Here is a 19,650-nt window from a genome sequence, read left to right on the forward strand (position 1 = left end):
ACTGTTAATACATACATTTCTTCCTGAAGAAACAGTGCCTAAGAGTGTATTTTTCAGGTGAGGTGCTTAAGAAAGCCTAAGTGCTAGCATTAAACCAAATGTTTGAGTAGTAAAGTGGGGATATAATCTCTTCCCCACCCAAATATTACAATCCTTCTGACAGCTGGAACATTAGGTACCCATAAGACTTTAATCAGCAACAATAAATCAGCTAGTATGTGCTGGATACCACTGTAGGTATCGAGGATACAAAGACAAATGTGACTCACTCTCCGGACTCAAGTAGCTTACTCCCTATTGGGAGAGTCAGGTACGAACCTACTTTATTCATGGGAAGGATAAATTTAAGAGAACTGTCAAAGAAAGCCATCTAATAGCAAGATAGGTTTCCCCTTACTATGGAGAGTGGACTTTTCCACTTTCATTAATTAGGCCTTGAGGCTGAATTGACCTGGTTATGATGAATAATCAAGGGTGTTGAGAGAGTTGGCAGGGTTAGTATCTTATAATTCATATAAGATTGCAAATAATTCTATTTTAATTGCCAAGTCATTTTGTTTCTCAGAATCCTGTTTCTTCAGCTCAAATGAAACCTTCTTACATACCTTTCATGTTTACCTTCCCACTCTCCCACTCCCCCCCACCCCACTACCAGTTATCACTAGTGTTTTCTGTTTAAAATATCCTTATACCTATTTTGTACATATTCTGTATACATACTACTCCAGGAGAAAGTAAGCTCTTTGAGAACAAGGACTGTATTACTTTTGTTCTTGTATCCTCAGCACCTAGCACAGTGCCAAGCACCTAGCAGGTGGTTAATAAATGCTAAATGAAGTCTTACTGGTGGCTCTTTTTCTAGCCATCAGAAGGATCTACAATAATTTGGGTAGGGAAGAGACCAGCTCCACCTTATAACCCCTACAATCTTGTAAACTAAGAAGTCTATCTAACAATGTCCTACATATGTAAATCAAATCATATTATAAATACACCAAAGGAACTCACTATTTAGAGAAAACTTATATGATTCTGGCTATATAGTAAAAGACAACCTTATCAGTAAAATATTTAATCTCAGTTAATTAACCATTGGTGTAAACAGGTCTTCCAGAGATACTGTGCTAAAGGGGTGTTTTACTTGCCTACAAAAGGTGGATGTCCATATGTAGCTAGGTTCATCGCGAAGGAATCTTCCATTTATAATACTGATTGTCCATGACAAAGAGCTATAGTATAGTTTTTACTGGGGAGGATATGCATTAAATGCGAAGTTGTACAAGCCAAGGTTGAGGAGTGGGAGAGAAGGCAGAGGAACAAGCATACATTAGACACCTACCACATACCAGGAACTGTGCTAAGCACTTTGCAAATATTATCTAATTTAATCCTCAAAACAAACCTGGGAAGTAGGAAAAATACCACTGTAAACACTGGAGTAACACCAGCTTTGATAAAATGGCAAATATCTTGATTAGTAAAAACAGCAAGCTTAGGTGATAACTGAGATAGTAGCTTTTTTAAAAAATAATTTCACTGTTTATTATTTCAACATAACAATACCATAATCAGAAAAAGGGCACATTATAATATAACATAGCAAAGGCACTAAAACTCTTTAAAAATTTTTCTTCTAAACCATTCAGGCCCCAAGTAATTGGCAAGTCTAGTATTCATTCACTGCTATGGTTGAATCTGAGTGCTGAGATAAAGACACATACTCGGTCTTGACATAATACCTTTTTTATTACAATATCCAAAAAAACTGTGTATGCAATTTTAGGGGATCTCAAGACCCCTTCTTCAATCTCAGGAATGTGCCATCTCAAGACTGTATATTTAAACTATAAAGAAGTTTAAATGTAAAGAAAAGAGAAAATGCATTTTCTTCATAAACATTCTGTGTGTCCTTACTACCAATCACATCATCTTTTGTAAACCCTGAAGAATTTTCCCTGTAAAGCAAATAATATATATATATATATATATGTATACATATATAAATATGTAAATATATATATATAGTGTTGGTAGCCCCCCTTCCCCAAAAGATCAGGTTTTTTTTTTGTAATCATCTGCATTAGTGTCAACAAACAGCTACAGATACATATTATTTTGAGAATTAAATACATAATCGTTAAATTCAAACAAGCAGAAGGGCAAGAGGAAAAAGGATTATGCGGATGGCACATTTGGTTGTATAGATTACCAAAACCTTCAGTCTTTATAAGTTACTGATTCTCTCTTGCAAATCAGCTTTCAAGGAAATTCTCTTTGTTGCAACCACAGACCAAAATACACTAGATAGATTTCTTTTACTACAATCTTACCATAGTAGTTGAAGAAGTCCTATTACAAAATGCTTTAATTGGTATACTCTATTTATATAGAGTGAAGGAGGCAATGTAATAGCAGAATACAGCATAGAGTGCTTCTAGAGCCTAGGAATTTTTGTCATACACTACCTGGTAAGCGAAGAGCTACAGAACTCAGCCACAACTGTTTATGTCTACTATATTTCACTTAATTAGCTGTAGCTTCAGTGCATTCAAACTGTGCCCAATGTCTCTTAACTAAGAGTTCTGTCAGCATGAACAATTTGAACAGATTAACACTGTTTCCAATTGAAAAGAACAAAAGCAAACCAAACTCACCTCCCTCTCTCATCTCCAAATTCTGTAAACTGGGGAGGGAGAGGGGCTTTAGAACTCAGGCATGGAAGTGAGTACTGATAATGGTCACTTAAGTTTTTAACCTGAGGGGAAGCAAACAGAACAGGAGGGGAAAAAAGACAAACTAGGCAAATGAACCAAAACCCCCAAATCAAGGACAAACCACCTGATAGAGCAAAGCCCTCTGGGAGGCAAGAGCCCTAGGTTTGGGACTGTATCAGGTAGGAGGTCAGCTCTGCTTTGTATAGGTGAATGTTGGACCTAAGGCCTGTAGTTTAGTGAGAAGCGGACTAGGCGTTTAGTGAGAAGCGGACTAGGCAGCCTAGCCCCCCTTTAATGTCACTGAAGTGCTTTGATGAGATATAATTTTTCCCCATGTTCACTGGTGAAAATAGGTGCCTTTTTGTAGTGTTCCACCAATTCATCCATAGTGTGAAACCGACGCTGTCCAATGCAATAGACATTGTCCGAAAGCTGCACCTTGAAATGTTTGTTCTTCCCTGATGCTTTAAGAGATACGGAGAAGTCACTGGGCTGTAAGGGGAAAAAAAAAACACAAAACAAAAACACACAAGTGGGTTATAACGTGATCACAGAAAAGGGAGGTGGTGGGGCTGGTAGAGGGGGTGCACCAAATACCATCAAGCAGCCACATACTTCAAAACCCACTGGAAGAATGAAAAGCTACTTTAATGTAGCAAATGCCCATTTCTTCCAGAGCCCAAACGATCTTAAATTTTAAATAGATTTTTCTCCTAGTCCTCTATGAAGACCGATGTTCATAATAATAACCCTGAGGCACTAAGGATTCTTATATAACTTTCCAATCAATAAAGGTTAAATTATGTTCAATATAATTTCAGCATGAATTCCTGTACTGTGGTTTCTTCATCTATAAAAGAAGGGGGCTGAACTAGATGATCTTTAAGAGTCCATTTCCAGTTCTAACAATCCATGCATGGTAAATAGAGTAACTCTCAGATAATGGAATTATTTAATTAACCATAACATTGCATTCCTACGATAGTTGAATAAACTGGAACTTGCTGCAAATTATTTATATGTTGGCATGGTCAGAGTATGGAAATGAATACTTACCTGCTTCTACCACTGTGAAATGAGGAAAATATTCTATAGTCCTTTGCTAAGTTACTTAGGGAGAGAGAAAATGTCATATTATGAAAATGTATATGACCCCTCCAAAAGAGAGGAGGTCATCTAATGCAACTCCTTCATTTTTATGGATGAAGAAATTAAGACTCGGGGCAGTTAAGTGACTTACCGAAGGCCACAAAAGTAGGAAGTCCAAGTCCAGCATATTTTCTGCTATTCCACCTTGGGAATTTCCTTTACTTATGAAATGTTTTATTATGTTATGTACTTTTCACATCTATGTGGTTGCTGACTTCTTCCTCCGCCACTCCAAAATGGTTTTTCATCATGTCATCAGTTATAGAGTTTACTTTTAGAAAGGTTCTGAAACTTTTGATCTAAGTCCAATGCTTTTCTTTATTGGGCACTCAGTGAGATGCTTGCTTTGGTCAAGAGATGAAGAGCTGCTCTTTCTGAGATGCCTGGGGAGTAGGGGCAGGATCTGAAGAGCAGGCTTGGTATCAGTTGGGCAGTCTTATTTGAAAGTTCCTACTATTTTTAAACTGGCAATGGGAGTAAGCGAAAAATACACGAGCACTTCTAAGAAGATGCTCCTTGCAGCTACAAACTTGTGTATTTCCTGGTTTTAGCCATTCTACACTATAATACAAGTCACATGGCTCATAAATTGTCTCCCATTCCGCCAAATTAAACATAGGTAGAACCTTTTTTTTCCCCTTAAGTTGACTTTCATAAGAGAAATAATGTAGGGGTTTTGTCATCATTGTTACTTAAGTCTTACAGTTCTAGTTTAATCTGAGCCTTAAATTAATTGTATGGAAAACAAACCTGAACATGTATACTATTCTTAAAGCAGGTTTCATACTAGTCACTTTAGTCTTACTTATAAAAGCCAGTGGTGTCAACCTCAAATGGAAATGGGGACACTAATCTCTATATAAGGATACCTGTGGGGTCACATATTGAGTTTAAACTGACTTGAGTTTAAACAATATTTGGCTCTATTTAAAAATATCTATAGTTTAAAAATGTTATCTGTTTAATTGTATTTTTATTTATTGTTAAAAATTTCCCAATTACATTTTAATCTAGTTCAGGGCAGCACTTGCGAGTTTTGTGGGCTACATGTTAACTCCATTGACATGTCTGATATAAGTCACTTTAGGTCCCATCATATTCACCTTCCAAAATTTGGACCACAATTATTCTCCCCATCTACTCTGGTCCCCAAACATCTCAAAAAAGAGGGGGGAAAATCCAAGGAGAAAGAGGCTGGTCAAAGATTCTCACACTAAGAGCTCACATCAAAAAAACAAAACCAAAACATGTTTAGCATTTCATGCTAAACATGAAATTTTATCCAAAGTTGCAAAAATCTTTTCAAAAGGATATAAATGAAAGTAAATCATCACATCATAATACTAACAAATTTCTGACAGCAAGAGAGGTAGTATAATTGATGGAGAATCAAGAAGTCCCAGAAAAATCAAGATTGACCTTTGATATACACTACCTTCTGTGATGCTGGAGAAATAACTTAATTACTCATTTTCCCAGACAATTCCCTAAGACTTTAAGATACAAATGACCATAGGAGCATAGAGTTAGAGGCCTTCTAGTGCAACTCCTTCATTTTATGGATGAAGAAACTCAGACTCAGGGCATTAAGGGAACTTGTATTACACTAGTAAAGCGAGGTTAGACAATGAAACAAGTTCACCACACTTATTTCCAGGTATTCTGCACTATTTCCAGAAGCCTGGCCACTAGAGGGCCTGTCTTGCTTTTTCTTGGGGGGAAAACAGCACATTATAAATATAGCTTCAGATTTTTCAGAAGCAAAGTGGCAGAGGACCCCAACTATGTATTACTATTTCACTCCAACTTCAGTATCCACAAAAGAATAAATAACTACTCTGGAGAAAACCATAATATACAATTTTATCCCAGATGCCACCGAGTATCAGCAACTTAGCTGGGGGCTGCTAAACTTAGCTGAACACAAGCTTCTTAGAGCTTCCTTAGTAATGTGTGTTTTGAAGAAAAAACAAACTCTAAATTATTCTTGACTTGGTTACTTTAAGATTTTTTCCTAAAACATGGTAAAATTCTGAGAATCCTGTAACACAGGGCTGTAGCATAGCAACGATACACAATAGTGATAACTACACAACAATTTTCTGATGTGGTCTGAAGTTTTTGTTTCACTTCCACATACATCATCCTGCACAAGCAAGCTTTTTATAATCAAAGTATGTTCTGGCCTGGGCCTGACTCAAGACATAAGCTCTGGTAGCTTATGTTCAATATTGGAACAAAATGAGACACGTGTAGGTCATGCAACAGTTGAACAACAGGAGCTTAATTTAGCCACAGTAGAAAAAAAAGATATTTAACAAGGATAAGCATTGAGGCAGCTATGTGGCAAAGTGGATATAGCACTGGGCTTGGAATCCAGAAGACTCATTTCCCTGAGTGTGACCCTGGGCAAGTCATTTAAAATTGTATACCTCAGTTTTCACATCTGTCAAATAAGCTGGAGAAGGAAATGGCAAACCACTGCAGTAGCTTTGCCAAGAAAACACAGTTAGACAGCTTGAGAGGAATCAACTGAGTGAAACTACACTGTTTCATGATGAAGAGGGCCTGCACTAGGGTCTTGGCAGTGTCAGGTGAGAGAAGGGAAGGGTATATGAAAGCTGTACATCATGGTACATCAGGGGCAAGCACTGGAGATGGCACGTGAAGGTCCTCCTCATGGATACTTTCTCCTTGGGTGAGGAGGAAGTGATGTCAATAGCCTGAGCCTTTAGTCACCATAGCTAGTGAACCACTGAGGATAATTACAATACCTTTTAAGAAAGAATTTGGTGCAGTGGATAAAGCACCAGCCCTGGATTCAGAAGAACCTGAGTTCAAATCCGGCCTCAGACACTTAACACTTACTAGCTGTGTGACCCTGGGCAAGTCACTTAACCCCAATTGCCTCAAGGGGGAAAAAAAAAGAAAAAAAAAGAATTAGCCTAATTTACGAGGCTATTGCTCTTGGCACAAACAATACATATTTATACAAAGATTCAAAGATCAACACGTTTTGGGGGAAGGTATAGAAGTACCTGATCAAAATCGTATTTGGATAGCTTATCAGGGCATGGAGGCTACCAGAGTACAAGTTCTGGCTTGTTCTATTATGCTGCAGAGGCTTCAAGAAAAGCAACTCAAGTAGGCTGGCCACAGCAACCCATGAACAAACAAACGAATTCAAAATGGCCCTTGATCCTGTGTATTCCACTTCCCTTATGGAAATGACGGTGGCCAAAGAGCAAGAGCTGGGATGAAGGGTACTAAACAAAAAAGATTTCAGACTGTCTAGAAACCACAACTTAGTCTTCAGTAGAGAAATGTGAAATTCCTGTCCAAAGACCAACCAAAGGACACACTTCTGGTAATGGGTGAGTGGATGTCAGGAGAGAGGTGAGAGCTGGAGAAGTAGATCTAAGAATTATTTGCAAAGCAATGGTGGGTGAATGCATGGGAGCTGATAAGATCATCAAGTGAGTGGGATAGAGGGAGAAGAGAAGGCGGCTCAGGACAAAGCCCTGGGGTTACCCTTGGTTTAGTAGGTGTGACCTAGATGAAGATCTAGCAAAGGAGACCAAGGAGGAGAAGGAAGGGTCAGACAGGTAGAAGGAGAAGCAGGCAAGGGTACAATTGCAAAAGCCTAAGAAAAGAAAGTATAAGGAGAAATGGGTGATCAACTGTGTCAGGCACAAAGAGGTCAAGAAGAATGATATTTGAGAAAAGACCATGAGATTTTGTGGTTAAGAAATCACTGGTAACTTTGGGGAAAGTAGTTTCAGTTGAAAGATAAGGTCAGAAGCCAGAGTGAATAAAAAGGAGAGTGGCGGCATCTAATAGACACAGCATCCTCAGAGTTTAGCCAGAAAAGGGAAAAGAGATAGAGGGTGATAGTTAGCAAGGACAGATGGATCAAATGAATTAAAAAAAAAATATTATCAATCTTGACAATCTCATTATAAATGAAGTTAGAAGACAAAAGAAAATTGTAACTAATAAAAAGATGCTTGAGTTCTCTGTGAGATAATTAATTTTAGATAAATTAATTTTATGGGATGTCCAAAGGCAACAAAAACAACAAAAAAAATTTCATGGGGCATTTATAAAAAAAACAAAACAAAACACCCACACAGGAATATGAATATAATTTATGTACCTACATCTGATGCAGAGTATAAAGAAGTAGCAAAATTCTATGAAGAACTCTGTGAGATACTCCTAATGGAGGGGAATAAAAAATAAAGTAGAAATTATAGTTGAAGAGTAAGGTTAAAGACACTGGACATGGCAGCAACAAACAGTGTACACAGACACAGACACAGACACACACTCTCATTACATTATAATAGGAAAGCACTGGTTACTAATGTGGGAATAATTACTGAATCAGCAGTCTGTTATCCACCTGCCCTCTGATTACTAATATTAATTGAGACATAAGGAATTTCCCCATTATTCATGGAAGATGCACAGCCCTGAGTCCAAAGTGAAAAGAGATTCTTATAGATGGCAAGGTCTTCCAGATGTTCCTATTTGCAAATGACATTATTTCACAATCATTAAGCACAGACACACTGTAGACCTTTCTAAGTAATTACTCAAAAGAGTACAGCCTACCCACACAGGAAAAACCAAGTGGATGAAGAATTTTTAGTGTCCAGACCATCATTTTCAGATGGATGAGCAACACATAGAATTTATCCATCGGTACATATATTTCAGGCAGATAATGTGCATGGAAAATTAGTTGGGTGTAGAATTGAATAGAAGGAAGGAAACAGATTAGAGTGCCTTGGAAAATTATCTTTTAATGACCTCCAAGCTTCTCTCCTAAAACAAAGGTCCATATTTTTTAACAATAGAATTCTTTCATACTGCTATATGGCTGTTAGTCACAGTTAGTTATTATTCACAAGTTCCTGAAAAAATTAAAGGTAAGGGTCACCCAAAGGCCAATGGAGAGAGAACACTGGAAATGAGCAGGCTCTAACAAATTACAGGCAAAGAACTGCCTTAGAGAAACAGGATTCAGAATGTCATCAGAGATGTATAATAGGAAGAGGAGGGTCAGTCATTGGTGATAACTGACTAATAGCTTGTTAGTATCTGGGCAGTTTTAGAAGATGGTCCCTTGAACACTGGTTGGAGTGGATTTAAGGGAATCACATAAGATGGGCAGGAATGAAGAAGATGCAATCTGTATATTCAAAGTGAGTGCCCAGATTGATGAGATCACAAAACCCCAGAAGCATTGAGTATATGTGAGCCATTTTATATGAGCAAAATAAAATTAAAATTAAAGTAGTGAGACAATTTTATTTTAATTTAATCAGTATACTTAATTTACAGGGAAAAATGACCTTTATTTATGGTCAGTGTCTGTATTTAAATAAGGTAGTAGAGTTCAAGCATATGTAAAGTTTTACCTTTAAGCACAGAAAGTTTTCCCTAAGAACTAAGAAGAAGAACACAGGCATATCACATCTAACACTGCCAATAACTTTGCAATTGTGTTTTTAACACATCACATCCAAATGCCAATGATGGGGAAGACAGGATGTACTTATCCATCACTTGGTTGCTATCTAAAGGCCAGCCTAAACCAGTCCAGGCCTGTGGTCTTACCCTCTCCCTGCAATGCTTAGGACCGCCCAGAGATTTCCCAGACATAGACACTTAGTCTATTGCCTATCTACCTCTTTCCAGTAGCTCTGATTCATGCATATCATAGTTACTACTGAATGTGTTTACCTAGAGATTTACCTTGGGTTACAAATTAACATTTTTTAAAGCCATAACATGACCTCACTAAGCAATAGCCAGTTTTTTAGCTGATCAAATACCAACTTGTCCATATCCCCATCTGCCTCTTAGTCTGAGAGCTCCGTGATATCAGGGGACTGTATCTGAGGCAGCAAGATATAGGAAGAGGAGTAATTAATTTGCATTTAGCTCCAACATTTATTAGTTATATGTGGCCATGGGCAAGTGACTGCCTGTTTCCTCATCTGCAAAATGGAGATAACATTCACACTTTCTAACTCACAGGGACATACTAGAGAAAATACTTTTTAAAACATTATATATTAACTTACATTTTGTATGTTGCTTTAAAAAATTCCCAAATCATCTATATATAAAACCTATTGCTAGTAAACTCAGAGAAAATAAATAGAATATAAGAAATTGTGGTTTATGGGGCTAAGAAGTCCTATCTTGATGGGAATGCCAAGGGCAAACTTCATCCTTCCCCGCCTTCATTCTTTCTTCAAATGCCTGTCAGGTCATGGTTTAGATTTGCAGTGTGGGTCTTGACTTAGTCAAAGGTATGATGTCATATTGTTCCTTGTCTTGAATACCAAGCCTAAAGCTGACTTATGTTGTAGGGATTCCTTCATAACTACTTTTCTAAAACACACGCTGGAAATTCAGACTGGAAAAAAGTATGCTACACTCTACCCCCATAATGTAGGGTGTTATGCTAATATTAAAAAGTGGTAGTTTAAATTTAGGCTGCTGAATACTCTTTTTTTTGTTTTGTTTTGTTTTGTTTTTTTTGTGAGGCAATTGGGGTTAAGTGACTTGCCCAGAGTCACACAGCTAGTAAATGTGAAGGGTCTGAGGCCGGATTTGAACTCAGATACTCCTGAATCCAGGGCCGGTGCTTTATCCACTGCGCCATCTAGCTGCCCCCTGAATACTCTTAACACATTTTCTTTGTATGTTTGCAGTTGAGAAGCTGGACTAAAACAAACAGCCCAAAGAGTTTCTCCACACATGTTTGAATATCAGGCATTATACATATGAGACCCTGAGGAATTTTTGGTGGTTGTTTTTATTCCAAACTTTGTCATCTACTGTGTGTTTTTGGACAAATTACTTAACCTCTCTGGACCTTGATTTACTCATCTGTAAAATGAGAGGGTTGGACTACATGGCCTGTATTGTTCTTTTCACCTCTAAAGCTATGATAATTCATCATTCTTCCCATCATATAAATCTGGTTCTAGTTGCACTTGATGTTCATGGGCTGCATGTCTGACACCTCTCCAGCACGGAGAAATCAAACTGAACGTATCCAAAATGGAGTCATTATCATTCCCTCAAATTCATGACCTTTTCTGAATTTCCATCCTTCTGTTGAGGGTGCTGTCATACTTCTAATACCCCAAGCTCACAAATTATCCTTCAATTCCTCACTCTCCCTCATGATACATAATGAACTGGATTGGATGCCAAGTCTGGTCTATTCTATTTCTACAACAGCACTTGCATCTGTCTCCCATTTCCTCGCTCAATCATCTCTAATGGCTCCCTATTGCCTCTGGGGTATTCTGTTTGGCATTTAAATCCCCTGTCAGGCTCCAGCCTGTTTTTCTAGCTTTTATTGTTCATTAGTTCTTTTCCTTCAGGCTACAGTTTGGCCAAACTGGCCCACTGCTGAACCTTACACACATTCCCAAAATCTGTGTCTTTCTATAGGGGATCTCTGTTTCTCAAGATCCAGTTTCCTTCAAAGCTCAGACTCAAGTGCCATCTTCTGAGGTCTTTACGGAGAGGCAGCTTGTACCAGTGGATAAAGCACAGGGCCTGGACTCAGGAAGATATGAGTTCAAATCCAGCCTTAGACAATTTATTGCATGTGACCCCAGGCAAGTCACTAATCATGTTTGCCTTATTTTCTTCAACTGTAGAATGGGGATAATAACAGCATCTATCTTTCAGGGTTGTTGTGAAGATCAAGTGAGATAATTTCTGTAAAATGCTTTAGCATAGTGTCTGGAATAAAGTAACTGCTATATAAATACTTATTTTATTCCCTTCCCCTCTCCTAACCCACCCCTCCCCAACTCCTATCTATTTATCTATCTAGATCTCTGTTTTGTATATATAATCCCAACTTCAATCATCCCTTTCACTGAGATTTTGGATTTTGTTATTGTATCTTTACAAGTGAGGGAAGAGAATTTTGGAGTTTGAAAGGTAATTACGATGGCTCAAGAATCTGTCACTTTGTGGCATTTGTGTGTATATGTGTACATACAAACACCACTAACATATATGTATGTATACATATATGCATGTATTGTATGCTGTTGTGAATAAATATTATTATGAACCAGTATGAAATGAGCCTGAGAAAGGAGATCAAATTAATGGAAAAAGTTTTCAAAATCTGGGTCAGGATTAGAGTTAATTTATGAGAAAACATAACATGTTTCTTCATTACCTTGGAATTCAATGTAAATCTGACAGGTGAGAGGTGGTATCTCAGAGTTTAAATTTCTCTAATAGTGATTTAGATCATTTATTCATGCATTTATTGATAACTTTGATTTCTTCTTCTGAAAACAGCCTATCATATCTCTACCATTTATCAATTGGAGAATAGCTTTTATTTTTTTATAAATTTGGTTCAGTTCTCTATATATTTGATTTTTGGGTTGTTTTTTTTTTGTGGGGCAATAAGGGTTAAGTGACTTGCCCAGGGTCACACAGCTAGTGAGTGTCAAGTGTCTGAGGCTGAATTTGAACTCAGGTCCTCCTGAATCCAGGGCTGCTGCTTTATCCACTGTGCCACCTAGCTGCCCCCAGCCTATATATTTGAGAAATGAGGTATTTATCAGAAAAACTTGCTATAAACATCCTCCCCTCCAGTTTCCTGTTTTCCTTCTAATTTTAGTTGCAACAGTCTTATTTGTATAAAACCTTTTAAATTTCATGTCATCAAAATTATCCATTTTACATTTGATGATCCTTTATATTTCTTGTTCAGTTATAAATTCTTCCCTTACTCATAGATCTGAGAGGGACATTTTCCCACGCTCCCCTAATTTACTTATGACATCATCATTTATATCAAAATCATTTATCCATTTTGACCATATCTTGGTATATGGTGTGAGATGTTGGTCTACACCTAGTTTCTTCCAAACTGCCCTCTCGTTTTTCCAGCAATTAGTTCCAAGTCAATTAGAAGGCTGAGGGGTGGGGGCTTGATATTTGGTATGAAAGAGGTGTTGCTCTCATCTTACAAAATACTCCTAACACCTCTGTCCATAGGATTGCTATATTCGGGTCAGCACAAAAGTCTTCAACATAAAAACTTATATATGTTTTCCATATATCTTCTCCAATCATCATACATATTTTCTGTGTTATGATAGAATATAAATTCCATGAGGGCAGGCATGGTTTCATTTTTATCTTTGTAGCTACAGTACCTGGTACACAGAAGGGGCTTAATAAATACTTGATTGGTTAATCCACTATTGCTTCTTATCTGTTGCCTAACCCACTCACTCAAGAGAATTAAAATAAGCACTTTAGAAATCTGGGGCAGCTACAAAGTCAAGATGATACATTTCTGTAACTACAGTTCAGAGAGATGTAGAGTTTCACATTTTCTTCTTCATGGCACAAAAAGGATTAGCTACTTTGCTGAAAATAAAATATATACTAGCTGGGACCTGACATTTCAATACTAATAAGATGGGAGAAGCCAGGATAAATCACTAATGGTTCCATCAGGTACCATGACTTAAAAGTGAATTGCTCCTCCTTTATGCACTATTGTGATTTCCTATTCCTCCACTAGTGGTAGAACCTAATATTTTAAAGTAAACTGTGTTGCCATAAGTTAAAAAAATGTCTGTCTAAATCCCTGAACAAATCTGTACAGACTTCTACAGTCCCAGATATATAGAATCATCCATATTATTCTTCTCCTTCAATGCTGCCCATTTTCACAAGGTTAAGAAAACACACAAACATCTGTGGGTTAGTTTAGTAATATTCAGTTCAAGGGCAAATACAAATGTTTGGTAAATAGGTAATAGGGAAATGGGAAAGACAAAAAGTTAATTTTTAAAAATAGGTTTGATATTTGATTTTAAGGCCCTGGGCACATGATAATTAGTTTGGCTGAAATAATGGGTTGGGGGTGTTTATTTTGACAACAATGAAACCATGTTCTCTTTAAATTTACTTTCAAAGTTTTGAAGCTTCTGAATGTATTTTCCCAGGCTTTATACTTGTTTAAATTTTCTCTGGCTGGAACAACAGGAAACTTGCCCCCTAAATATCTGTATCACATCCCTCCCTTCAGCTTCATTTATCTAAACATTCCCCTCCTCCATTTGGTCACCTAGTTACTTCCATCTGGTTCCTTTTCTGTCCTGCCAGTATATTTGCACCATTTTTTCCTTTAAAGCCATGTGTTTATTCTGGTTAACTTCATTGTCATTTTTGATGACCAATCTAACCTCTTTATAGCTTCTAACATTTAATTTGGCCTGCATCTTCAATCAGCTTTTTCTGTTTGCTACTTTAGTCCCATGTGCAACCCTCTTTCTTGGATAATTTTTGAATCAAAAATATTTCTCCTCTAATCATCATTTGATAATACCATTGCCAATTTTTAAAATCAATTTTATCCTTCCTCCCTGCTCTATCCATGCCCCATCCCTCTTGTTTCTCTCTTGACTTATAATGGGTGATGATTTTTAGCTAACAAAGCTAGATTATAAATATTCAATGTTGTTTCTTTAGCATTATCAATTTGATTATCTGCTCAGATAAATTCTGTCCTTATAACCCCCCACTGCATTTTCATAAACCAAGAATTCTCTGTTCATGCCTGGGAGAAAAAGAATGGTATTACAGGTTTCGAACACTCTTGGATCTTTCACCCCAGAAAGTCTAAATGCTAATTCCCTTCCTTCATTAAGCATAAACTAAACAGAAAACATATCTACTTTCTCCAATTTCCCAAATGCTTCTTCAATCTCAAGATCTGCACTCATTTCACTTCTCTCTTGGCCATCCCACCAGGAGTGGTACTTCACAGTCCTCCTGGAAGACCACTAAATAATCTCTTGTAGTGCTGAGATTTCCAATACCAACATCTAAGCTTTGTTATTTAAAACAAATCATTCACTAATATATTTAATAGAAACACAAATATCACTATGTCTAATCAAAAGTAGCAACATTTTTCATATGGAGTCCAATGAAGTTTGGGGGACAGTAGTTGGCAAGTGAGAGGCTGCTTTATATGGTGGAGAGTGAGCTGACCTCCAAATCAAGAAAACCTGGGTCACATTCTGCTCCTGACACATTCTGGCTGCATAACCCCAAGCAAGACATTTGATTATAATTTGCACAGCAGGTGATGATCTATAAAGGTGGGAAGAACTTCCTTGTCTGTGGATGCTACACCCATGAAACCACATCTCTGGACAAAAAGAAAAGCTGAACATATGAGTGATGTGCTCTCTACTAAGTCTTCCAGTCATCGATGTGCTTTGTCCTTTGAGAACCACATTTGATGTGCTTTCCCTTTCTGTCCCTTAACTCTGTTATCTCCCTCTTCTGAAAAGTAAGATCCTCTCTTTCAGTGTTTTGTCATCTAGTTAAAATCACCATATTGACCATCCTCTCCAGATGCTTTCTGCCTTGTCTAGGACAATTTCAATCAATATTGAATTCTAATGCCTCTACTTACGCCATTTCTAGGCAATTGCTTCCGTTTAAGAATCATGTGTGTTTTCCTTACCAAACTCAATAGTTTTATTGTATGTACGCATGCATGCATGCATATAGCCACCTAAAACCAATCCTCTATGTTCTTAGGATTCAATTTTAATTTAATTAATGCAATAGTAAATCACATGTTGAAAGGACTGAAGATGATTCAAGATATCCACCTTCTGCCAGAGATGATGGACTTAAAATCCATAATGAAACCTACATACTTAGACCTGGTCAATGTTGGAAAATTATTTTGCTGGACTACACCTCTGTGCTCTGAGAGTTTTTGCTGGACACATAGTAGGTACTTAATAAATGTTCATTGAATGGTTAATTGCTCAAATAGGGGAGGGAGCGATAATTTTAAAAAGAATTCAATCTTCATCTTTTATTTCACATAATTAGTATTATTCTCATTAAAAAGATAATAGACTTGAGAGACAGAAAGAATTTTGGAAGTTATCTAGTCTAAGATCCTATGTGATGAACAAAAGGTCATTGAGCCTCTCTGATGAAGTGTCTCTCTTAATGAAGAATTCACTTCCCCATGAGGAAGTCTATTCCATTTTCAGACAGTTCTAATTGTTAGGAATTTCTTCATCAGACTGAGATACAATCTGCCTCCACATAGCTTCCATTCATAGGTTGTAATTCTGCCCTTTAAAGCCAGGCAGAATAAGTCTATTCTCTCCTCCACAAGGCAACCCTTCAAATATTTAAAGACCTCTCTCTACTACCAACCCCCTACCCTGAGTCTTTTGTCTAGACTAACTAGACTATTTCTTCAAACATTTTTCATATGAAATGGTTTGAAGTCTCTTCTCTCTCCTACTCCCCCCTATTCTGGATGTGTTCCAGCCTGTCACTCTTCTTACATTGTGGCCCCCAGAACCAGAGGCAAGAGTACAGGTGTGTTTTGACCATCAAAATAAAATAAACAGTAGAAATGTCATTTCTTTTATTCCTTTAATATGCTGATCAAGCACCATATTTCACATGAAACCTTTTCTGATCCCTGCAATTGCTAGTGTTCCCTAAGAATAATCTGTACTTAGTTTACATTTATACTGTTTATATTTAAATGATATACTTGTTGACTCCCCCCATTAGAACGTAAGCTCCCTGTGAGCAGAGGTTGTTTCATTCCTTATACTCATAGCTTAAGCACCTAGCACAACGATGATACAAAGGAAAACTTATATCCTTTAAAAAAATTATTCTGGGAAGTTTTGTTGTTTAGTTGTTTTCCGGTTGTGTCTCTTAGTGACTCCATTTGGGGTTTTCTTGGCAAAGATACTGGAGTGCTTTGCCACTGCCTTCTCCAGCTCATCTTATGGATGAGAAAACTAAAGGAAATAACATAAGTGACTTGCCCAAGGTCAGAGAGCTATTAAGTGTCTGAGGTCAGATTGGAACTCAGGAAGGTGAGTCTTCCTGATTTCCAGTACAATGCTCTATCCACTGCATCACCTACCTATTCTGGACACAACTTCTATTCATATAGTCAAAGATGAAATAAGCTTTTTGAGTGGTCATGCCACCACCAATGACTACTAGAATACTATATATATATATATATATATATATATATATATATGTGTGTGTGTGTGTGTGTGTGTGTGTGTATATATATATATATATATATTTTTTTTTTTTTTTGGTGAGGCAATTGGGGTTAAGTGACTTGCCCAGGGTCACACAGCTAGTAAGTGTTAAGTCTCTGATGCCGGATTTGAACTCAGGTACTCCTGACTCCAGGGCCGGTGCTCTATCCACTGTGCCACCTAGCCGCCCCCTAGAATACTATATTATAAAATAATATGTACACATATCTATATCTGTACACACATATGTACCTATATGTACATACATATAATACATACTATACTTGGAATCCACTTTTAAAAATATATGAAATGTTATCACTTTGTACCTTCCCCAACCTACATTTAAAGAACAAATATAATAAGCCATCCAAATATGCCTTTATCCAAATAATGGACAAAAATGAAAAATCAAACAAGGATAAGTCCTGCAGGCCCTTGGCTCAGCACTAGAGTCAGCATGCTGAATTACAAGTCAGAGAAGCTGGGTTCGAGCTGGGCCATGGCAAGCTCTAAATCCATGAGCTTATGACCTATCTTCACATAGACATGAACCTCATGAAAGAACAGTCTTAGTATTTCTGGGGTATTTGAAATTCTATTGCCTCTTGACACTGTTTGCTGCTACATTCATACTCCCTAAAATTTACTCATTTTTAATATATATTTATTTTTTTTTTACACGCACACACCCTTTTTTATACCCCAATCAAGCAAGCACTTAGGAAAAGAACTACTATGTGCCCTGCAATGTGCTTAATGCGGTTATTCAGGCTACTAATCACTTGTTGGACATGTTACAGTGAGGATACCCTTTGTATAAAGACAGGAATAGATGGCTGGATGAAGGCCCTTCCAACTTTCAAATGTTGTGACTGTTATTCCCTAAATACAGTTCAGTTCACTCACTTTAACAGGAAAAACAAAACCACATCAATTGCCAGAGAACTGACTTTTTTCCTACCATAATTCTGACTCATCTCAATATGATCTTCCCTATTTGAATATTTAGATTACTTTTTATAGGACAGTTGTTTTTCACCTTCATTTTTCTTCATGTTTTTTATCCCATTGGTATTTCCCCCTTCCACTGCATTTCAAGACCACAGCTTACCTAGTTTCTAGTATACTTGTCTGTAGTATAACTACTGTTAGAGCTGGCTAGAGGAAAGCTTAAGTATCACCCAAGCCCATCCCCTCATTTTAAAGATCAAAACCCCAGAGCCTTGAGAGGTTAAATGACTTGCCCAAGGTCACATGGGCCACAAGCTGTGGAGTTTGATCCCTAGCCCTCTGGATTGAAGCCTGGAGCAATCAGACCTTTTCTTTTTCTTGACCACAAGGATCCTAAGAGATTATCAAATGTCTTGCTGAATTCCAGACATACTATGTCTTCCAGTCTAGTAATAACTGTCACACACAAATATATGCAACACACTCTTGTTACGAATGTCTCTTGCATAACTGTTGTATAAATGAAAGGCAGGGTGTGTTGAATCTCATCTCAAACATTTCTGAGCCAAATGTAAATTCCTTGGAGAATATATTTATGAACGCATGCATCTATATCCATCTGTCTGTCTGTCTGTCCATCCATCTCTTGTCCTTCTTTGCCTCTGCCCAGTACCAAGAATCAAAGTATATAATATTAGAATGTTACCATATTACACCGTGTGGTTGACAGGAATTTTATATTACAGCAAGGCCGAAAGAAAATTGTAAATAAACAGGTTTTCTTATTCTACTTCAAGTGAATACTTTGAAGCTATGATACAGAATACAGTTAATATTTCTAAAATGAGGAAAGAAACCAGATCTATTAAGTCAGAGAGTTCAGAAGTAGAATCAGAGAATAGCTGTAAGAAGTGAAGACCAGCAACTTGCAAGCAATCCCACAATCACAAGCAGCATAGACACATGTAAAGTCAATCTTTATTGATTTAAATCTTTGATATTGATTGAAATTTTTATTGATTTGTTGATATTTACTAATATATTCATATGAAAGTCCCCAATAATTGTGGCCTTGCCAGTCCCAAACCCTACAGAACTTAAGGTATCAGCATATATTTTATGAACACTAAAATACTGATTTGACAGTATTAATCAAAATCATCCCCAAATTTTCAAACAAAAATAAAACAGTTGGGCAGCTTGGTGGCACAGTGGATAGAGCACTGGCCCTGGAGTCAGGAAGACCTGAGTTCAAACCTGGCCTCAGACACTTGACACTTACTAGTTGTGTGACCCTGGGCAAGTCACTTAACCCCAATTGCCACAGACAGACAGACAGACACACCCCCCCAAAATAAAAGTCAATAGAATTAGAAGCACATCTAAAGTGAAATACATACCAAGGGAATAAAATCCTGCAGAAAAATAAAGCTGTTAGATTACAAAAAAAAAAAAAGCAATGTACGAATAGGGAAAATTAGACAAGGTTCCCCCAAAGTCTTACTGCAGTTTTAAGAGATTAAAACTTTAAAATGCATTGAGACATTTGGGACATCGCATTGCAGTATATAAAAATCACAGTTGGAAAAAGTCATGCACGTGTGTGTGTATGTATGTACACACACAGAGCTTTTTCCATTACAATGGATAAACTGAATATAAGGAGGGGTTACTAACCTATTGGATAAAGGAGGTAG

General features: G+C 37.3%; 1 protein-coding gene across 6 annotated transcripts in view; it reads right to left on the bottom strand.

Annotated features, from left to right (window-relative positions):
* Window positions 1-1,568: 1,568 nt before the first annotated feature.
* Window positions 1,569-19,650, bottom strand: part of NCK2 (NCK adaptor protein 2) — a 194,728-nt gene continuing 176,646 nt past the window's right edge. For all 6 annotated transcript variants that reach the window (XM_043998285.1, XM_043998280.1, XM_043998284.1 and 3 more), the window contains one exon: window positions 1,569-3,206. In XM_043998285.1, coding sequence (XP_043854220.1) covers window positions 3,012-3,206 — 195 coding nt within the window. In that variant the 3' untranslated portion in view covers window positions 1,569-3,011. The remainder of the gene's footprint in view (window positions 3,207-19,650) is intronic.

The sequence above is a fragment of the Dromiciops gliroides genome, chromosome 3 (assembly GCF_019393635.1).
Source record: "Dromiciops gliroides isolate mDroGli1 chromosome 3, mDroGli1.pri, whole genome shotgun sequence".
Lineage (NCBI taxonomy): Eukaryota > Metazoa > Chordata > Mammalia > Microbiotheria > Microbiotheriidae > Dromiciops > Dromiciops gliroides.